The sequence below is a fragment of the Podarcis erhardii genome, assembly GCF_964252035.2.
Source record: "Podarcis erhardii genome assembly, chromosome: 15".
Taxonomy (NCBI): Eukaryota; Metazoa; Chordata; class Lepidosauria; order Squamata; family Lacertidae; genus Podarcis; species Podarcis erhardii.
The window spans coordinates 26,691,325-26,714,784 of NC_138505.1; the positions used below are offsets into that span (position 1 = coordinate 26,691,325).

A 23,460-nucleotide genomic window follows, 5' to 3' on the forward strand; every position below is an offset into this window, starting at 1 on the left:
CAGTTAGTAATCTAAAAGACACACGGCACTAACTGGTTTCTAAACAGTCTTTAAAGGCAGACCCATGTTAAACACATTACAGCCTCTATTCCAGAGACCACCACAGCATGGACAACTGAAGCCAGGCTCCCTCTGTCCATGTACGGTTGCAACTGGTATACTTGCCCAAGTCTGAAATGCTATGTACTTACTTGGGAGCAAATCCAATTGAACTCAATGTGGCTTACCTCTGAGTTAACATGTATGAAAAGGGTTTATTATATGTGTTTTTACATGATACTTCTACTAAGTAGAATACTGTGGGATTTCTTTTAATCATATCAAGCCTTTGGAACTTCCCAAACTAGGTAAAAAGTGTAGACCAGGCATCCCCAAACTAAGCCCTCCAGATGTTTTGGGACTACAATTCCCATCATGCCTGACCACTGGTCCTGTTAGCTAGGGATGATGGGTTTTGTAGTCCCAAAACATCTGGAGGGCCACGTTTGGGGGTGCCTGGTGTAGACGCTACAGCCACAGTCTCTCAATCCATCAGAATGCAAACATTTGTGTTAGGTCTGTGCTTTAATGAATATAGACAAAAAACTGAAGGAAATTTTGTGAAGAACTTCAATGGTCAGCAGGGTTATTCATTACCTAAGTACACTGAGGAGCAAGTAGTTTCCAGCTGATGGAACAAACTCAAAAACAAGTCTCATCCAATGTCCTAGTAGACTCTGTAGCCAATACTAGCATGAGATTCCATATGAGCAAACACAAGAATGACTGCAAGGCAATTAAGATTTAATACATTTGTTCTAACATGAAACTTTACTCAACTTTTAAGTACACTGATTGCTTGTTTTATTATTTTCCCCCACCCAATGAAGTTGCACAACATATTCAAGTTATTATAAAAGTCAACCATCAGATTCTGTCAACAACCAGAGTTCTAATCTTGAAACAATAACCAAGCAGGTGAGCAATTGTTAAGTTTTGCTGTAGGAAAGACAACCATTTTCCTTTGCTTGTTCTTTGCCAACCATGCTTTAAGTTGCAGCCAACATGTGGGAGGCTGTCTGGAAAATGTCTGAGTTCAAATACAATTCCTTCTCACTTCCAACGCCACAGCATCAAATGCTTCATCATAGACACAATTGTAAGGAGATTCAACAACTATTCTCTTGTTTTCAGAACAGTTGCATCAAAATATAGGAAAATATTTCTTTTTTATTCACAACTGTTACTCTAGAAAAGTCCTCCAGCATTTTAATCAGTTGTTTTAATATGAACATTCTGAAAGAGCAAATCAAAAACACCCCGATAGTTCCTGCAATCTTATCTATGCAAATCATTCTATCCATGAACACCTTCACTATTTTCACACAATAGAATCCTCCTTAACCTATGCAGTGTACACTGTCCTTGCAAGCCCAGTGATTAATATTCATACCAATCAAGGCAGAGCAACAGGTCTATTATTTGCAAGCTAGGTAAGGACTGTGGCCTGGAAGCTCCAGCATCCTAGTAACCCTGAGCTACAGAGGCTGGAAGCCTCCTAGATAGAAGGATGCTGCTCAAGATGGCTGATTTACAGGCTGTTGGCTGATTTACATCTTACACACCTTTTAAATATGTTTGTGGAATGAGGGGGAGGGGGTTTACTGCTTTGTGGGTTTCTTTTGTTCTTTTGCTTTTATTATGTATTTCATGTTTCAATATTGTATTTTTATGTTGTGAACCACCTCCCTGAGATCTATGGATGAAGGGCAGTATACAGTGTTAGAAACTCAGATATATAATCTAGGCGCCAAATGGCTCCTGAAACCAAGGTTACAGTAACAAAAATACACCCAAGCATCTTCACTTGGTTGCAAGTGGCCAATAGCCAGGTGCAAAATGCACCTGGCTAATTTCAAACACTGGTGCTACACTAAATAAATAAATGTAGATTCATTACTCCCTCATCAAATATATTTATATATATAATTTTTTTTTGTTTAAAAAAACAGTCTTTAATTCGCGGAACAAACAAGTGGCCAGTACCTTTTGCAATCAAGTATGAACATTTCCCCATGGTTCTATAATTCTCTATGTGGGATATATGTACAAAACAACACATAAACTAATAAAGAATACCACTTTTTATTTGCCATGTTTGCCATGGCAACTGTGCTACCACTTTATGCCAAACAGGACAAACAACCAGATTTCCTCCCTTCCTTGGGAGTCGTAGAAGAGGTTGGGCATCATCAGTTACATGGCAATTCCATCTCCCTCCCAAATGCAAATGCTGGGAAGAAGGATGGGGAGTTGTTTGGTTGTTTAGTTGCTAAGGTACCCAAGCACACATTGCAGCAGTCAAACCAGGGTTTGAAATTAGCAGGGCACCATGCACATTTTGCAGCTAAAGATTCTCCATTTGTGAGCACCTCAAAAAGACTGGGTGCCATTTTTTGTACTTTTGTACATTTTTTGACACTCAAGCATTACTGAAATGTACAGTCATACCTCGGGTTGAAATTGCTTCAGGTTGAGCATTTTCCGGTTGCGCTCCGCGGCAACCCGGAAGTATCGGAATGCGTTACTTCCAGGTTTCACCGCTCATGCATGCGCAGCTCAAAACGACATCATGTGCATGCGCAGAAGCGATGAATTGCGCCCCACGTACACACGGGTTGCGTTCTCTTCAGGATGCGAACAGGGCTGTGGAACAGATCCCGTTCGCATCCAGAGGTACCACTGTATGTGCTTTGAAGCCTCGAAGTATATATTAAGGACAGAAAATATATTAAGGAGTTTAACAATAAAGAGTGTTTTGAAAACTAAAGTACAGTACCAATATTTTTATTATAAACACCATTTTAAACATGTATTAACAATTTCTGCTACAAATGTCATATTAACAATGTGTCGCTTATGTGAATTACATATTAGTTCCTGCTTATCAAAATAATAAATCAAAAGTGTTGCTGACACACACACCCCGGCAACTAGACATTCTGTTTTGGCACCCACAACCCAGGTCCCTTCTATCCCAGTTTCTAACACTGAGCCAAACAGGCATACACATTCCTGGTTGGTCCCTGTGCAGGACCAACTCAGTTCCTGGTGACTACAATGTTGGACATGCCTAGCACAGGTAGACAAAAATTGTCGATCCCTATATATCAGGTCATATAATGTATTTAGTATTAAATATTCACAATATTAATGTCAAACACCATGCATCGCACTGAAGACACTGAATACCACAGTTTTCTCAATTAAGAATTTTCTAGAAACACACCCACACTAACATACACATGCAGCATCTTTTTAGCAACATGACTTGAGGGAGGCCATTTCTCAGAGGACCAGAGAATGACATTTCTTGCATCTCATGTTTAGCAATGGAAGACAAGCATAACAACAAACTCAAAGCTATTTTCTGGCCCTTTATAGGGCTTCACAAATGGGCATGGGGTGCCATGAAGTTTCATCACAAGCTACATAACTAGCATTCCCAACAAAGGCAAATAACTTTGTTAAATTAATGAAAATATTTGCTGCAGTAAATCTCAACACCGAAGTCAAAGCCTATTATCAAACCCTTATGCCCCACTGCATCCCATGTATAATAATTTGAATGCAGAAAATAAATGTCTCACTGAGCTTTCCCCTCTCTTAAAATGTTGCTTAGGCTGTAACACAGAAGCCCCAACCCACAAAAGCTCCAATGCACAGGGTAGGAAAGTAATTTATTTCCACTACAAACTAATGGAACTAGGTCTAATAACTAGAAAGAACTGGGGTTAACAGCAGCAAAAGAGGAACTATTCATCTTTGTGAAATCCCAGCATAAGGTAGTTTGTATCAGAACATTTTCTGATGCCCTAGAAAGTGATCTAATCTTGTAAACAAAGCTGAAAACTTTAATAAGCTCACCTAATATTGTATTTGCAATTGGCATCCACTCATTTTTACTAAAGAATTCATGAAATGGAAAAAATTTCATGGAAAAATAAAGGATTGGTATTGTTCTGTTCCATATCATTGTACACATCTGTATCTTAAAAAATGCAGGGTTTTGTAGGTTAAGAGGAGAAATAAAACAAGAGAACAAAGTACTCAACTTTTAAATTAGGTTGCTGCATGTGTGTGTGTTTTATTTCATTTGGCCCTGCATACAGGAATTGAGGCCCAGCAAGCCCTGCATCACAGAACAAAGGAGAGGCAATCAAGTACAAGACAAGTACTGTACAGGTGAAAGTCAAATACAGATTTTTCCATGGCATTTTTGACTACTGTCTCATCAATACAAAAGGAATTTAAGCTTTAGTAATCTACTGAGTATTTAGAAACAATGTAAATCCAAGCTGACCGTTATCTTCCTTTGCTCCATGCATAGACGACTGAAGAGCTTATCCTCAAGAGATTATAAATTTAGAACCAGTGTGTAGTCTATTACATTAAAAACAGAACCTGAAGCACCCATTAACCTTATTTTTAAAAATTCAAAATGAAGAGAAAATGTTTTAAGATATCCAGAAACACTTGGCCCATCAGCTGATGATGAGTTGAATTCTACTAAGCCACTATCTCCATGGTGTGCCAACTTTGGAAGGTGGGCAGGGCAAACAACATGTCAATCACCTGATATTATTACATCAGATTATTCATAGGTGTGTTCCAGCCCAACTGTCAAATATTGGTCCACAGGTGGCAGGAGAGCTAGATGAAAATCTGGCCCACAAGGCCAAAAAGGTTTCCCGCCCTTGATCTAGTGAGTTACTTCACACGACAGATGTCAAAAGTTAGCTAAGACTATTATAAATAAATAAAAAATTAAAAATGCAGTTGGGAATATTATTTTGGTCTTTTGTTTGAGGCCTAAAGCAGGAGCTCAGCTTCAACTGCAAAAGTAGGGTGAGACTAAGGATTACTATTAGCCCTCTTATACACATCTTAACTTTTAAATATTAATTCTCCAACCTTTAAATAACATTTCTCCCTTTCCCCACCAAACTGCACATGGTGTCATCATACTTTAGACATACCTTTAGATTTGTCAAATTTTCAAAGGCAAGGAAAACTCAACAACTGCTCCACAGAGCGCTGTAGTGATTTAGTATTTTAAAATTGTATAGCACTTTCAAGTGGTCAAAGCACTTCACATGCATTATCTAAATGTAATCCTTACCATAACTCTGTAAGCAAGTCAGTATGATTTTACATAGTAACATAATAATTAACTTTTTTTCTACATATTGACACTTTATAATTTCAACAACAAGCGATTCTCTGAAACTAGTACTATATTTGTTCTGTGAAAAACTATACATGTCAGGTGTGCTGCCAAAGAAAATCTGGAGTGCTATATTAGGCTGTGATACTCTGGAATTAGTGTTTTCACTTCCAAAGTCACAACTTACTGGCTAACCCTGGTCTGTAAAATACTGCTAATCAGCATTCTGAGCAAAAACAAAAATATGAGACACAAAAGCTAATTAAGTATTTGGAGAAACCTGAAATCAGGAACATCCGTTCTTCTCTAGTTCTAGCCACCCTGTTACAGTTTATCCAGTGTTCGAAACTAGCCAGGCACAGGCACATTTTGCACCTGGCTGTCAGCCACTTGTGACCAAGTGAAGATGCCTGGGCGCCAGGATGACATCTGACATCTCCACCATCTGGAGATGCATACCTGAGGATCATTGTATCTTGACTGTTTCCAAACACTAATACCACATCTCGTAGAATTCTATCAGTTATTTTTTATTTGCACAATCAGAATGAATTTCAGGAACCAAAATGTTTTTTTTCTATGCAGCCTGAGCAGGAGCAGTGAACATTATAGTTACTTGTTGTAGCTTGTTTTCACTTACCCCACCCCAGTGCTGTACTCTCAGTTGTGAAGAATATTCTTACGTTATGGATGGTCTTTGTCACCATTAAGAAAAAGAGGTAGGAATAGGCCAATATATAACTGGACTGTCCCTGGATCAAGTGCCTCTTTTCTTTATATTCTCCAAGTTCTTAATCTAGCTGTTATCAGGTACTTAACTGATAATCAATCACAGTCAGTCCATCATTTAAAAAATAAACTTTAGAGCTGTCTTGCCTAAAAATGGCAACTAAACATTCTGTTTTAGCAACTGTAACCTTGGTTTAAGGAGCCATTTGATGCCTATCTTATAATATATGAGTTTTTAACACTGATTTTATCTGCCTCAAAGCAGAGTTTCAGCATAATAATTCTACAAAGTATTTTAGGCTGAGATTTAGATATCAAGAAAAAACCAGTTTGCCCAGCAGGGTTAGGCCTCAGATTTATGCATTCCCTCCTCTCCAGTTCATGAAAATGATACTTGCCATCTGATAAAGTGGATTCTGGTCCACAAAAGCTTATACCATTATATATGATAGTTTTTGAGGAGCTACATGAGTCTTTGTTGTTTTTTTGCTGCAACAGACTTAACACTGTTACCTCTCTCAGTATTAATTTGCTGAGACATCCAAATCATGGCTACTGCAAACCATAAGTCCCTTTCAGATGACAAGCTGAGGATAATGAATGCACACTTGAATGGAGGGAAGTGGGATCATAGCAACAGCTCCCACCCACTACTTACATTCAGGTTATAAATAGATCCTGCACGTGTAAGAGGTGTATGTGCATAAGGACCAGTGATTTAAGGGGGGGCTCTTTTTTTAGAAGAAAAATCATTGCTATATTTTTGGCAAAAAAATATCCATGTCTATTTCAGGAGGTCAGTTAGTAATATAACAAATCAGACTGGGCAACTGAAATGCCTACAATATTATTTAGATCTAAAACTACAATTTTAATTAATGCTTTTCACGCAACTATCCCTAGAAATCATATATATTTCTGTGAAGAGCTATTCATGCTTTCTAATATTATTATTTCCCCAGTTTATATACCACTTAACACTTCAGTCTCTAAGTCGTGTACAGTAAACAGATACAAGAAAAATAAAACAAGTTAAAACTAACCTTAAATCAAAATACCTCCTTAATCTGCCTCCTCCATGTCTCCCTTAAGCTGAGAGAGCAGCCAAAGGGTGCCTTCATAGGTAAAAAACTGCACTCAAAAGTAAGGGTGCTTCATGCACAAGCTCCTTGCAAATTAAAAAAAAACAACCCTGACCTGACCTGCAGTTTTTGGACTGGTGTCTGGACTGAAACATAGTTGATTTCAGTATGCTAACAGTTTTCAGTGTCTTCAATTTTTGATTTAAAATCTAAACTATGTAAGGGATGTATAAGCTATTACATCTTAGTATTCCAATTTTTAAAAAATCACATAAGCCTCTGAATTTGTTTGATTATCATATTTAAATCACACATGTCTATAGGACTGCAGCACAAGTGAACATTACTGAGGGAGGGGAAGCCTAATATTTCAATTCAACTACTTTTGGCTCTTTGTGGGGGAAGCTTTTCATGTGTTTATTAAAGATGCAAAATTAGCATGACCTTATTTCTTACTTTGGTTTATGACTTTGCCTCTTTTCCATTCCTCCTCAAAACTCAACCTTCCTGGTAAACCTTTTCATTACCCCACTAGCACATGTCATTAAAGCAATCCTGTGCCTTCCATTTCCAACCCCCTTCCTTTGTTGTTTCCTTGTGTCTATTTTAGACTGTAAGCCCCTTTGGGCTTGGGACCTGTCATACCTGTTCTTTGTAAAACAGCATGTACAGTAATAGTGCTGTAAATAAATATATAAATGCAAGTCAACTAAACATGCTCAACAAGACACACTTAGCTCTGTGTAAAATTGCCTTGAAGGCTTTCTAGAAAAATTTCTAGAAAACCCACTAAGTTTATTCTTGGTATGAGCTTTCGTTTGCATGCACACTTCTTCAGACACCTGAAGAAGTATCTGAAGAAGTGTGCATGCACACGAAAGCTCATACCAAGAACAAACCTACTTGGTCTCTAAGGTGCTACTGGACAATTTTTTATTTTATATTTCTACTGCATCAGACCAACATGGCTACCTACCTGAATCTAGAAAACCCACATTACTGGCTTTTCCATACCATCAGGAAACCTGCTTCTTCAGCACCCCCAGTAACACGGAAAAAGCTGTGCGCACATATCCTTCCTTCTACATTTTATTTAATCCCAGTATGCACATAAGAGCTATTCGGACACTATTCAGAATATACATCAGTCAAGGGTAAACACTGTTAATGAAATATCACATCTCCCAATCAATTATCCCTGGTTTGTTACAGCTATTGGTTTGTTTCCACACCAAAACAGAAACTATAGTTAGAAATCTGATTTGGAAGCAAACTTTGGTTTGCAGTAACCATAGCTTACCTCAAGGTTGGCTCACCTTTAGACCTCTAGATGTTGGTCAACCACAACTATCACCATCCCTGGCCATTGGCCATGTTGACTGGAGCTGATGAGAGTTGGCATCCAGCAACTTCTGGAGGGCCACAGGTTCCCCATCCCAGTTTCCCTGATTTGGACATTACAGCAAACTATAGTTATAGCAAAGCAAAGTGAAGGAAGAAGTCCAAGACACAAGCCTAACCATCAAACATGGATTGGCGGCTATCTGTAACATCTGAACCAGGTCACTGGCATGTGCCCAAGACCAACCAATAAAGTTCATAAGTTAAAAACTGATTTGAACCATTATCTTGCCCATCTAAGTCATCATCCAGAATCCACACACCATTTCCTGGATGATCACATCACTTTAAAACCTAGCTCCCTGCAATTTTATTATGAATATATTTAGAAGAAGTGTGCTTGTGGGTACCAGATGCTAGGAGGAAGAGAAGATGGTACTCCCATCACACCCTCTTGTGCAATTTCAGAGGCATCTGGCTGGCAACTGTTACAAACTGAAAGTAAGTCTAGCTAGCCCTTTAGTTTAGCAAAGGGACTAAGAATATGAACCACCAAGACCCTAGTTCAAATTTTACTTCAGCCAGAAGTCCCTAGACAGTCCCAACTCAGGTCATTCACTTAATCTCCTACTGTGGGATAATAACAATGTCTGATAAGAAACCAACTCCATCCTATATAGGTTGAGAACTGTTTACAGATAGGTAGCCGTGTTGGTCTGCCATGGTCAAAACAAAATAAAAAAATTCCTTCCAGTAGCACCTTAAAGACCAACTGAGTTAGTTCTAGGTATGAGCTTTCGTGTGCATGCACACTTCTTCAGATACACTGAAACAGAAGTCACCGGACCTTTCTATATAGTGAGAAGGTGGGGAGGGGTATTACTCAGAAGGGTGGTGGGAATGGGTGATTGGCAGATAGCTGCGATGAGCCTGTTGACGACTCTTAACGACTGCAATAGGTCTAACAGGAAAAAGCAAGGGGTGAGAAGGTGAAAAATGGCTTTGTCATGTATAATGAGATAAGAATCCAATGTCTTTATTCAAACCAGGTCTCTCCATAGTTTTAAGTTTGGTGATAAGTTGCAATTCAGCAGCTTCTCTTTCCAGTCTATTTCTGAAATTCCTTTGTAATAGAACAGCTACTTTGAGATCTTGTATAGAATGTCCTGGGAGATTGAAGTGTTCTCCTACTGGTTTTTCTGTCTTGTGGTTCCTGATGTCGGATTTATGTCCATTTATTCTTTGGCGTAAGGTCTGGCCTGTTTGTCCAATATAGAGAGCTGAAGGACACTGTTGGCATTTTATGGCATACACAATGTTAGACGATGAGCAATTAAATAGTCCCGAGATGGTATGTGTGATGTTGTTGGGGCCAGTAATGGTGTTGTCCGGGTGTATGTGGCAGCAAAGTTGGCATCTGGGTTTATTGCAGGCTCTGGTGCCAGTGTCCGTGTTAAGTCTGGTTATAGTATTATTGTGGGTTAGGAGTTGTTTAAGATTGGGGGGCTGTCTGGAGGCAATGAAAGGTCTTCCTCCCAGAGCTTGAGAAAGAGAACTGTCATTGTCCAGGAGAGGTTGTAGATCTCTGATGATGCGTTGTACTGTTTTAACTTGGGAGCTGTATGTGATGACTAGAGGTGTTCTGTTATTTTCTTTTTTGGGTCTGTCTTGCAGCAAGTTCTCTCTGGGTATCAGTCTGGCTCTGTTGATCTGTTGTCTAACTTCATCTGCTGGGTATTTTAGTTCTAAAAAGGTTTGCTGTAGATCTCTTAGGTGACTCTCACCTAAGAGACTCTCACCTAAGAGATCTACAGCAAACCTTTTTAGAACTAAAATACCCAGCAGATGAAGTTAGACAACAGATCAACAGAGCCAGACTGATACCCAGAGAGAACTTGCTGCAAGACAGACCCAAAAAAGAAAATAACAGAACACCTCTAGTCATCACATACAGCTCCCAAGTTAAAACAGTACAACGCATCATCAGAGATCTACAACCTCTCCTGGACAATGACAGTTCTCTTTCTCAAGCTCTGGGAGGAAGACCTTTCATTGCCTCCAGACAGCCCCCCAATCTTAAACAACTCCTAACCCACAATAATACTATAACCAGACTTAACACGGACACTGGCACCAGAGCCTGCAATAAACCCAGATGCCAACTTTGCTGCCACATACACCCGGACAACACCATTACTGGCCCCAACAACATCACACATACCATCTCGGGACTATTTAATTGCTCATCGTCTAACATTGTGTATGCCATAAAATGCCAACAGTGTCCTTCAGCTCTCTATATTGGACAAACAGGCCAGACCTTACGCCAAAGAATAAATGGACATAAATCCGACATCAGGAACCACAAGACAGAAAAACCAGTAGGAGAACACTTCAATCTCCCAGGACATTCTATACAAGATCTCAAAGTAGCTGTTCTATTACAAAGGAATTTCAGAAATAGACTGGAAAGAGAAGCTGCTGAATTGCAACTTATCACCAAACTTAAAACTATGGAGAGACCTGGTTTGAATAAAGACATTGGATTCTTATCTCATTATACATGACAAAGCCATTTTTCACCTTCTCACCCCTTGCTTTTTCCTGTTAGACCTATTGCAGTCGTTAAGAGTCGTCAACAGGCTCATCGCAGCTATCTGCCAATCACCCATTCCCACCACCCTTCTGAGTAATACCCCTCCCCACCTTCTCACTATATAGAAAGGTCCGGTGACTTCTGTTTCAGTGTATCTGAAGAAGTGTGCATGCACACGAAAGCTCATACCTAGAACTAACTCAGTTGGTCTTTAAGGTGCTACTGGAAGGAATTTTTTTAGGTTGAGAACTGTCAGTCAATGCTCCTATCAACCTAACATGACTTAGGAGGTTGTTGCAATGATCACAAAGATAATGTATAATAGAAGGCACTAAGTAGAAAGCACTTATTTATCCAACAACTGGGGTTTTTTTCTTAAGCACTTTGTGTGACATTAGCTCCAATGTTATCCATCCACCTTGCATTCAAGCCTATGGGACTTACATCCCAAGCAAACCTGCTTCGGGTCAGGCTGCAACTATGCATAGCTGCTCAAGAATAAGTCTGTGATACTTACTTTTCAGTAAATATGCAAAGAAATAGGAATGCTTTTTTTCAAACACAATCTCTTCTATTACAGCAGGGAGACATCAGAACATGACCACATCTGCAAGGTGTGTGACAAACTATAGAATATTTCACAACCCACCCTTCACCAAAAGCTGATATTGAAGTTGTCCCCATGACCAAGCAAATTATAACCACCAGGTACACTGCACCTGGACCCTGAGAAAGATGCTTCTACACTTCCGCATTTTTAATGTAAGAAATTATCTTCTCAGAGACACATTTGTGCTCTTTCACTACCAGGCTTCTAAATAACAATTGGTTGGTGGCAAAATAGATTGCACCATACAGACAGGTGTCTCTAATTCAGTCTAGCAAGTGGTGAAATACATCACCACCCCAATGTTGTGCACCTGGGATTTTGTGGCGCCTTAAAACCCAAGTAGTTTTTTGTAACAGGATCTTCTGTAGCAAGCACCGTGGGAAGGAGTGAAACTAGTGTATATATACACTTGTAAATTTTTTCATGGTATGAGAATCAGATTTTGCAAGATGCATAAACACACACTGAATACACACCAGCCAAACACCACTGCCCACTTACTTCATGCATCTGAATCAGGAGTAATCTGAATCACAGTAATTTGTAAAATGTTCAAGTTATCAAAAGATCATTATTACATGGCTACTTTTCAAGAACTTGGGAATTAGGAGACAACTATGAATGAATCCCACCCCCATAGTATGCTTTGATACTTCCAAAACACAAACAGCCCAAAAAGCTGCAAAAGGAGGCAAGTGAGGTTGCCAAGCCACTCGCAGGAACCAGCAAGGGCAGCTTTGCTAGGAGCCTACAGATCCCACTGCGCGCTCTCTCTCTCTCTCTCTAACACCGTGTCAAGTTTGGACGAAATAAACTTGGGGGTGGGGGGTGCGCAAGGCTGCCAACCTCTCAACAGGTTGCTGCAGCTCAGCCTTTCCCCATGGCAGATCTTTCCTGCTTGTTTACGTCCTATCGCCTCATGCACAGCAACGAACGTCCATTGTAGGAGGCATCCTTCGGGTCCGTCCAGCTGGTGGGTTTAAAGCGGGGTAGGTCAGGAAAAGGAGGGGAGAAAGAGAAAGGAGGGGTGGCGGCTGCTAGATGCCAACTTCCCCACGGGCCTTTTCTCCTGTGCCTTTAACAGCAGTAGTAGTGGAATATAGAGCCACCTCGCTCAGGGGGGTGTGGGGAGAAAACTATTCATGTGGGGGAAAGACCTGCCCCGCTCGCTCTTCTTCCCTTCAGCCAAGGGCCGGAGCCTGCTTTTGAGGCCGAGAGCTCTCGCTCCCATGGCGAGAGGGAAGAGGCCGAGGCGGCGGTGATGGGCATTCCCTGGAAGCCCCTCCATAGGCAGGCAGAGAGATGCTCCCCCACTCGGGAGAGGCCTAGCAGCAGGAGCGGCGCCTCCTCACCAGGAGTAGGTCTGCTCCGCCATGGCGCCGGCGCCGGCCGCTCCTCTCCCTCCTCGTCCTTCCCGTCGTCGTCTTCGTCGTGTCCTCCTGGCTCCCTCTCCCCTTCTCAGAGGGCTCAGCGGCGGTCCCGCTGCGGCTCCCGGCCCAACATGGCGGCCTCGGCGGCGGCTGAGAGGCGAAGAAGGGAACCCCCTCCGCCCGGGCGGAGACGCCTCAGCGGCAGCCGCACCACACGAACCGCAGCGGCAGCAGCTGGGCCGCGCTCCAGCGACGGCGGGCGGGCCTCATGACCGACGGCTACCACGACGACGAGGCGGCGGCGGCGGCGCTGGCCGAGGTGTGTGAGGGGAAACGGGCGGCCAACGAACAACTCCGAAGGCGAGACCGCGCTTGCTCGCTCGCGCGTCCTCGGGCGGCGGAGGGAGGAGGAGAGAGAGAGCGAGGGGCGGGGCTAGATAGGGGAGCGCGCGCGCGCACCAAGCCAGGCTAGCGACGCTGGCGGGTCACGTGCTCACAACAGGCTCACGTGTTTCGACGCAGCAGCCTTTGAGGAAGGAGTCAAGAGACAAGGGAGAGAGACGGGGGTTTTCGGCTTTATATGTTTGTTTGGAGGGCCGGCGCGCAGCACGCTGTGGGATATTGTTGGGATGAAGGTGAACCGGCAGATGGAGGCGAGTTTAAGGAGAAGAGGGGGCGGGGATGATTAAGATGATCTCATTGCGCCTGCGCGGCATCCACCCGCGGTGGATGGAAGGGATTCTTTTTTGTTTCCCCCGCCGGGATCGACGAGTGCGGCGACGCTCCCTCGGAAAATGCAGGCGGGCGGGCTGTTTCTCTCGCTCGCACCAGCGAATGTTATTGGTATTGCTTTGTTATTAGCACGTGCTGTTTACAAATTGTTCTGTTTATATATGAGCTGGCAATATACACATATACATTATATAGCATTGTTACTATTATTTATTTATTAAACTTATTAGGAGGTGTTTTTCTGCCATAGCAACTTAAAATATGTCGAGAGAAAAAACCACACATATATATACATTGAAACCAGCGTTTTAAAAAATCAACTGTGTTTTGTAAATATTTTATATTTTTTCTTTATTTTTCTTTTTAGAGAGAATCGTTTTTTGTTATTTTCTTATAAATGAGTTTGAATTTTAGTCTTTTAAAATGCTAAAAGAACTTTCAATAAAATTGCTATATATATAAAAAAGAAACCAGAATTAAAAAAAAATATCTAGGAGGATCTAAAACAATTACAATAATTTTACAGCATTGTACAGTATTGAATTATTTTATATTTGTTACTTTTGCATCCTGCTTTTTCCTCAAAGGCAGCATACATGGTTCTCTCCATTTAATCCCTACAACAATCCTGTGAGGTAGGTTGGCCTGAGAGTTCACGACTGGCCCCCAAGGTCGTCTAGTGAGCACGCGGTGCTACGGAACTTGCCACCAATCTAGATGGCTTTTATTTTAATTTTATTTTTTTAAATAATATTTATTCAGATTTTCAAGATACAAAAACATTTAAAGCATAAGCAAACAAAAACAAAAAAAAATGCAAAAGAAAAAAGTAAACAAGATTCAAAATAACTTCATTTCATTATCTTGTGTCTTAGACTTCCTCATACCTCCCTTTTTTGTATTCCAATTTAATCATTGTTTCAGCAAATTCTTCCCATATTTGTCAAAAAAAAGAATAATTTATCTTAACAATCTATTTCAAATTTATCAATATTACCCTTAACTTTATCTTTACTTTCAAAACCATATACCTTTAAATTTAGACTTTAAATTATATTTATACTTATTATCTTCAAATCTTTCTACTAAAGCCAATTATTTCCTTTCCGCCACAGTCTATTATTTCACAAATGTTACTCAGAAATAGCCAAATATATAAAATAAAGTTCAATTCTAGTTTTGTCCATCGTCCCTTTCTTCCTGGTTTCAGGTTGCGTCCATCCTTTCTTCCCTTTAATCTTAATTTTCAGTCCGGTGTTCTAATGTCTGAGGCACTCAAGACACTTCCATGCCACCTCTGCAGATTTTCTTGCTCCTGGTTTTGATACGACACTTTCTTGTCCCTTGTTGAAATCTTTCGTACTTTCTTCCCCTTCTCCTTGGGGAGTGGATCCCTGGGAAGTTCCATACAGTCATAGTCTCCATTTTCATTTATCAGGTTGTTCCATTCCCCCCAGTTCCACTCCCCATTGTTAAATTTATAATCCAGACAGTAGTTGCTCCAAAAGTACTTGTTCTCTTGTTTCACAGTCCCACTAGAGCTAAGAGTCCCCTTAACTCCAGAAGTTTGCAGACACCCTTTGGATTCAACAACGTTAGGTCTCTCATTTTGCGACTTTTGAGGTATAATAGCAATCTCTTCCATCTCCCACTGCCCTTGGGTTTGCTTTAAGTCAGTTTCCTGGGTCAGTTGTTGTAAGGTTTCACTCTCTTCTTCTCCTGTCAATCCATACTTTCTAGCTACAGCAGTCATGGCATCCAGTTTCTCATCTACCAAGTTCATATCCTCCTGGAGCTGCTGCAGCATAGCGTCCACTTTAAGAAGGGCAGCAAGAAAAACTTCCTTCCTGCTCATTTTTAGTCAAGGTCAGATTACTGGTCTTACGCTGATTTCCACGGCTGTTATGTCTCTTTGCAAGCTGCAACAAAGAAACTAACAAACTCCCTCTAGAGGGCAAAACTTCTGTTAACCTCCATCTTTAAAATGTATCAAACAAAGGAGAATTTACTTTCGATTTTTCAATACTTTGTTTCCTTGCAACAAGCACAAGCAGAAAGCGACATTAAAGTCTATTTGTTTCTCTTTTATTTCTATCTGTCCAAGTCCGTTTCCTTCAAAGAATCTGTCCTGACGTCCCGTCCCCAGGTTGGGGGCAATGAAAATTTATTCCTTTACTTTCTATCTGCAGGATTAGATAGTCAAAATTCTTTTACCCCCTTTCCTCCTGCCGTCAAGGGGGTTTTAATGGTAATAAGTGCCGGAAATTTCAATCTTTGAGTCAAATTCAAGGCTAATTAGTTTGTACGATCTTTGCTTCAGTCAGTTTACAAAAACGGGAGGCAGACTTCCTTTTTATACCTTCCCACTTCGTATCTAATTCAGAAGATTTTTTTTTCTTAATCCAATCCTCCGTTTTTACTCACGGGTACTTGTTTAGAGTCCAGATGTCATCAGGAAAAAGCCGGCGCTCTCCGTCGATGGCTATGCGGCTTCCCTCCGTGAAAATAGCAGTCGGTTCGATTGCACCACGCTGCTCACCCCACTTCACTCCGGAGCCCTAAAAAAGGGTTTCCCGGCGAGTAGGGGAGGCACTCTCGGTGCTCCGCCGAACCCCACGTCCCCAGGCTCCTCCGCCTGGGGTTTCTAGCGGGTCCCCACCTTCGCCGCGGTGGGAAGACCCAATTTTCACGGAGCCCGTTCCTCCAGTCGGAGGAACTCCGCCATTCGACGATGGCGCCAACCCGGAAGCCAACCTAGATGGCTTTTAAAGTGGGTTAGACAAATTCATGGAGGAGAGGGCTATCAATGGGAACTAGCTATGATGGCTATCATCTGCCTCCGGCAGCAGCAATGCTTCCAAATACCAGCTGCTGGAAATCGCAAGAGGGGAAAACGCTCTTGTACTGGGGTCATGCTTTGTGGGATTCTCCATGGAGCATCTGGTTGGCCACTGTGAGAAAAGGATGCTGCACTAGATGGGCCATTGGGCCTGATCCAACAAGCTCTTCTTATCGACATCCACAGCAGCTGAAACATCTGATAGTAGGCTTTGGAGATGTCCATATGTGGGACTTTGTTTTTAAGCTTCAATTTGGGTTTATATTTAAATTTATTCTGTTCTAAGAGATGGTGGATGAACAGTGGAGGCTGGCCCATTACGGCCAATGGGGTACTGCCCCACCAACCATATTCTGCTCTCAGCCAGCTCCCACCTGCCTGCCTTCTCATTTGGAACTGGCTGTCAGTTTCCTCCTCCTCAGTTTCAGCATTTCTCTTGTTGAACTCAGCAGGAAAGAGGATTGGAAGAAACCTATAATTTGTTGGCTCTATCTACTTGTTTTGGTTCCTTTCGTTCCACAGCCATCAGTGAAGACCAGTGAACTGTGTTGTCCTTCCTCCCTACTTGTGCTTCCCGAATATTTTTCACATTTACTGGAGGCGCAGAACTATATCCAAAGATGCTGCTGGCATACAAAGTGGACGAGCTGTTCCTGCAGCCTATGTATATTATACATAGGCCTTCTAGGTGTAGATTCAATGTAATGGTGTAGTTCAAACGATGGGAACATAGGAAGCTGCATTATACAGTGGGAAAGAGGATTTTGGAAATATGTAGACCTTTGGTCCTGATCCCCCTAAAGCTCTCTAGAGTCCATGACAAGGACTCTCCAATTAAGAAGAATTTGGACTTGATATCCTGCCTTTCACTCCCCTTAAGGAGTCTCAGAGCACCTAACAATCTCCTTTCCCTTCCTCCCCCACAACAAACACTCTGTGAGGTGAGCGGGTCTGAGAGACTTCAGAGAAGTGTGACTGGCCCAAGGTCACCCAGCAGCTGCATGTGGAGGAGCGGGGAATCGAACCCAGTTCACCAGATTACGAGTCCACCGCTCTTAACCACTACACCACGCTGGCTCTCTTTTGGAAGACAAGGTGAGCCTGCTGGATCAGACCAATGGCCCATGTAGTTCAGCATCCTGTTCTCACAGTGGCAAGCCAAATACATGTGTGAAACCTGCAAGCAGGACACAAGCACAAGAGCACTCTCCCCTCCTAAGCTTTCTAGCAACTGGCATTCTGAAGCATTATTGCCTCTGACCATGGAAGGAGAGAATAGCCATTGTGACTAATAGCCATTGATAGCCTTATTGAACTTGTCCAGTCTTCCTTTAAAGCCATCCAAGTTGGTGGTCATCCCAGTCTCCTGTAGGAGCAAGTTCCATAATGTGCTTTCATCTGTCCTAAATGTTAACAACGTTCAGTTTCGTTTGATGTCCATAAGTTCTAGTGTTATGAGGGAGAAAAACCTTTCTCTAACAGGTATCCCCTTTTGTTGAAGATTCTCTAAATTTCATTTGGGGGGGGGCGTTGTTAGATACTCTTCTTTACAAGGGGCACTGATCTCCAAAAAGACGCTTTTGTTTTATATACATGTTTTTCCCCACAGTGATGTATCTACTGGTAAGATAAAAATAATATACTTAATATATCTATTTGAATTAATTTAATAGTTAATATAACTAATATTAATTATTAGTTATATTAATTGCTTGCATCCACCAAGACCTTGACTGCTGTTACAGCAGATGAATCTCATGGGGCATCCAGAGCACAGTCTAGTCCTGTTGTGTTGGATGAATTTCAGCTGGTAAGGCTCGAAAATGTGGACAAGGTGCTCAGATCAGTCAAGGCAAGCACTTGCACTCTACACCCTTGTCCCTCTTGGCTGGTAAAAACCAGCAGGGAAGGAACAGCTGGCTGGGCCAGGGAGGTGATCAATGCCTGTTTAAGAAAGGGGGCGGTCCCTTCCTGTTTGAAAGAGGCAGTGGTAAAACCACTCATTAAGAAACCTTCCCTGGATTCAGAAAAAAATGTAACTACCAGCAAGTTGCTAATCTTCCTTTCCTGAACAAGAGGTCGCAGACCAGATCTAGGTGCTTTTGGTAGAAACTGATTTTCTGGATCCATTTCAATCGGGGTTTAGGCCTGGTTTTGGCACAGAAATTGCCTTGGTTGCCCTTTATGATGACCTCTGTTGAGAGAGAGACAAGGGAAACATGTCCCTGTTAATTCTTCTCGACCTCTCAACAGCTTTTGATACCATGGACCATGGTATCTTCTGGAGCGACTGTCCAAACTAGGGTGGGTGGCACCGCTTTGCAGTGGTTCCAGTCCTACTTGGATGGTCGTTCCCAGAGAGTGTTGCTTGGGGGATGCTTTTCAGCCCTTGGAACCTAAAGTGTGGGGTTCCGCAGGGCTCAATCCTTTCCCACACGTCGTTTAACATCTACATGAATCCACTGGGTGGGGTTATCCGGAGATTTGGAGTACATTGTCAGCAGTATGCTGATGCCACTTGGCTCTATTTCTCCTTTACATCTGCAGGTGAGGCAATGGAAGTGCTGGATCAGTGTCTTGACTCGGTAATGGACTGGAAGAAAGCCAGCAAACTGAAACTAAATCCAGGTAAGATTGAAGCACTGTTAGTGGCTGGTTCCCTAGACCAGATGGCTGGGAGGTCACCTGCTCTTGAAGGGGTTACACTTCCTTTGAAGGAGCAGGTTCGTAACTTGGGGGTACTCCAGGATCCTTTGCTGTCACTCAAGCCTCAGGTGGTCTCAGTGGCCCAGAGTGCCTTCCATCAGCTTTGGCTGGTGGCCCAGCTACGCTCCTATCTGGACAGGGATAGCCTAACTATTGTTGTCTATGCTCTGGTTACTCCAAGGTTAGATCACTGCAATGCATTATACGTAGGGCTGCCTCTGAAGATGGTTCAGAAACTTCAGCTACTGAAGAATTCATTTTTTTTTTATAATATTTTTATTAAGTTTATGAAATACAGAAAAAAGAGATAGAAAATACAGTAGAGAAATTACAAATTTCCATAATCCTTTTTTCCAGCACATCTATTGGACTTCCCCACATCCTCCAAACCCTGCATTCTCTGTAATACAAAACATCAGCAATTTGTTAACTTATTTCAAAGCTTATTGTATCTTTCATTTTATCATGTTGCCTAATTTCAAAACTGTTGTCTTATAGGTTTTAGCTTAAACATAATAAAGTTATTTCATTATTCCACCTCTGACTTCTTGTACCCTAATTTCCATTTCATTAATTTACCGATGCTGAAGCAAGAATTTCTAAAAAGTGCATTTTTTAACATTCATACAACTTGAAATGTTTTTTCAAATAGTCTTTAAATTTTTCCCAGTTCTCCTCGATTGTTTCTTCTCCCAAGTCTCGGATTCTGCCAGTCATTTCGGCCAGTTCCATATAGTCCATCAACTGCGTCTGCCATTCCTCCAGCGTGGGTAAATCTTGTGTCTTCCAATGCTTAGCAATCAGGACCCTTGCTGCTGTGGTAGCATACATAAAAAAAATTCTATCTTTCTTAAGTACTCTCTGGTCTACAATGCCCAGAAGAAAGGCCTCCGGTTTCTTAGGTAAGGTAAATCTAAGTACCTTTTTTAGTTCATTATGAATCATCTCCCAAAAGGCCTTCACTTTCGGGCAAGTCCACCAGAGATGGAAGAATGTCCCTTCCGCCTCTTTACATTTCCAACATTTATTGTCAGACAGGTGATATATCTTAGCAAGCTTGACTGGGGTCATGTACCACCGGTATATCATTTTCATAATATTTTCCTTCAAGGCACTACATGCCGTAAATTTCATTCCGGTGTTCCATAACCTTTCCCAGTCTTCAAACATAATGTTGTGCCCCAAGTCCTGTGCCCATTTTATCATGGCGGATTTGACTGTCTCGTCCTGTGTATTCCATTTAAGCAGCAAGTTATACATTCTCGAAAGTAGTTTATTTTTTGGCTCTAACTATTCTGTCTCTAATTTCGATTTTTCCACCTGGAATCCAACCTTTTTATCCAGCTACTGAAGAATTCAGCAGCCAGGTTGCTCACCGGAGCAAGACAGTTTGAGGATATTACACCGATCCTGGTCCAACTGCACTGGCTACCCATTAGTTTCAGGGCCCAAATCAAAGTGCTGGTTTTGACCTATAAAGCCTTGACCACAATACCTCAAGGACCGCCACTTTCCATATGAACCTACCCAGATCCTGAGATCATCTTCTGAGGTCCTTCTTCATGTGCCTCCTTCTAGAGCGGTCTGGAGGGTGGCAACACAAAAACAGGCCTTCTCTGCAGTGGCTCCCCATCCGTAGATTGCTTTCCCCAGAGAAGTTCGCCTGGCACCTTCATTATACACTTTTAGGCACCAGGCAAAAAAGTTCCTTTTTAACCAGGCCTTTGGTTGATTTGACTGATATCCTATGCCCTTTTAAAATGTGGGTGTTTTTTGGAGGGGCAGTTATTGGGTTGTTTTTATTTTGATTACAGTGGAACCTCGGGTTACGTACCTCTCTGGTTGCATATTCTTCAGGATACACACGCAGCGAACCCGGAAGTAACAGGAAGGCTTTCGGCGGCCACACCTGCACAGGAGCGGGCTCCTGCCGGCCACACGTGCGCAGAAGCAGGCTACCACTGGTCACGCATGTGCAGAAGCAGGCCACCACCCTATTCGCAGAAGTGGGCTACTGCCCCGCGCACAGGCGCAGAACAGGCGCGTCTGGATACAGATTTTTTGGAGTGCACACGGACCCCTGGAATGAATTAAATTTGTATCCAGAGGGTCCACTGTATATATTTTGTGCTTTTGTGATTTTGTTCTGTGAACCGTCCTAAGGCTTCTGGGTATAGGGCAGTATATAAATTCAAAGAAGAAGAAAAGAAGATGACATAAATTTATAATATCATATCATATATATATATTTATATTTTCTGTAATGAAATAAATATTTTTCAATTTAAACAATACAATCATTGTAAATACAATCATTGTATTTTTAAAAAATTTAAACTTTTTTATCATTTTTCTCTCTCTTTACACTGACTTTCACCAAGGTTGATAATACTAGGAGGCAGTATGCTTCTGAAGACCATTTGCTGGGAATCACAATTGAGGAGAGTAGTGCTGATGTTCTCTGGTCCTGGTCGAGGGCTTTTCTTTGGGGAATCAGGTTGGCTACTATGAGAACAGGTTGCTGAGCTGGGTTTGTTCCCCTTTGGCCTTAACCAGCAGGCTCTTGCGCTCCAAATCAGCTTTCATTGTGCACCCTTAATTTGCTGCAATACAACTGAAGATAGTGATAGTCAAGTGTCCTCAGGGTAGGTCTACTGAAATTAATGCTCAGACTAATTTAGGCCCATTAATTTCAATTGATCTACTCTGAGAAAATTTTTAGTTGGATAAAACCCAGTAGAACTGCCATTTCTGCAGTTTTAATAATACAGAAAAATAATGCATTTCCCACACCCACCACATGATTCTGTCTATCAAAGAGGGGAGAGAGGAGGGGCTGGAAAAGATACCACAACACAGAGAGAGAGAGGATGCACACTCCCTATCACTCCAGAACCCTGAAGTGAACACATTAAACACAGTCTCTTCCCACTTCTTACCCTTGAAAAGTGCCCAAGGGACTTTAATAAGACTACTTCAGAGTAAGTGGTTTGAAGATTGCAGCCTGTATGACCACAGCATCATCATGATGTGTCTGCATTACAGCACTCGCTGACTCTCTTGGGAAAGTTGCTAGAAAGGTTAATGGCGTAATTACTATTATTACCATAATGATAATGAGTGGAATTGCTCCATCTACTTTAAACACTGTTAAGCCTCGTCTGCTCCTCCTCAGCAGTCTTTTTCCCCCACTGGGACGGGATGGAAACTGGGCTCCTCGTCGTCTGGCCTATGGCAAATGAATGTTTCCCACATTGAAGGAAGGTGGGGGGTGGGGGAGAGAGACATGAAGTGAAATAGGCTGGAGCCCAAGTTTCACAATTTTGCACATGTCTGCTGCTCATTTTGCACTTGTTTTACTGCTGACATAAGCTGGGCTTCTTTGAGAGTAGTTCTGGAGGAGACAGCTCTGCTAGGCTGCAAGCTTGCCTTGGGGCACCAGCTACAGGTTGATTCATCAGTGGGAACCAATTTTAGTGGTTTGATAGTTAAGGGCACTTGGGTTTGTTTGAGGCTGCTTTGGTTTGAAATGATTCCTCTCCTAGAGAATGAAAAGGTCAGTACACAAGAAAGCTTCCTTTTTTAACAGGGAACTGAATCTAACACTTGAGTAGCAGCCTTTGAGCCCCTCCTCCAAAGTCCATTTTATTGTGGGTCACAATGACTTGTGCTCATGATGGCATTGAGGTGATAAAAGACCTGTCTGCTTTCAATGCTGTCTGGACCAGGTGTCAGCAAACTTTTTCAGCAGGGGGCCACTGTCCCTCAGGCCTTGTCTGGGGCCTGACTATATATATTTTTTTGGGGGGGGGGAGAGAATGAACGAATTCCTATGCCCCACAAATAACCCAGAGATGTATTTTTAATAAAAGGACACATTCTACTCATGTAAAAACATGCTGATTCCCAGACTGTCTGCAGGCCGGATTTAGAAGGCAATTGGGCAGGATCCAGCCCCCGGGCCTTAGTTTGCCTTCCCATGGTCTGGACTCTGGGCCTTTGAAAGTTTAACTGCATACATAAGTCTTTGTTTCGAACTGGGCATGTCCTGTCGCTTCCTAAAAATATAAGAAGAGCCTGCTAGATCAGACAGAAGGCCCACCTGGTCCAGGATCCTCTTCTCACATTCAAAAGGCATCCCCTCCCCCAATTATTATAGGCATAGTAGTTTTTAAAGGCTTATTAGAACTGTAAGTCTGCGAAGGGAAAACTACAGTGCCCAGAATACTTTGGGGGGGGGGAGAAATTT

At 42.1% G+C, this 23,460-nt stretch overlaps 2 protein-coding genes across 5 annotated transcripts in view; one reads left to right on the forward strand and one right to left on the reverse strand.

Annotated features, from left to right (window-relative positions):
- The window catches only part of SPPL3 (signal peptide peptidase like 3), a 40,407-nt gene extending 27,089 nt beyond the window's left edge, over positions 1-13,318 (reverse strand). The window contains exon 1 of one of the 3 annotated variants that reach the window (XM_081842025.1): positions 12,917-13,311. In XM_081842025.1, coding sequence (XP_081698151.1) covers positions 12,917-12,939 — 23 coding nt within the window. In that variant the 5' untranslated portion in view covers positions 12,940-13,311. Of the gene's footprint in view, positions 1-4,342; positions 4,392-12,916 lie in introns of those variants that run through there. The other 2 variants (XM_081842024.1, XM_081842026.1) reach the window with 2 other exon arrangements.
- The window catches only part of HNF1A (HNF1 homeobox A), a 45,466-nt gene continuing 26,529 nt past the window's right edge, over positions 4,524-23,460 (forward strand). The window contains exons 1-3 of one of the 2 annotated variants that reach the window (XM_081841891.1): positions 4,524-4,744; positions 11,535-11,568; positions 11,663-11,716. The gene's annotated coding sequence lies outside the window, so the exon portion shown is untranslated. The remainder of the gene's footprint in view (positions 4,745-11,534; positions 11,569-11,662; positions 11,717-23,460) is intronic. The other variant, XM_081841892.1, reaches the window with a different exon arrangement.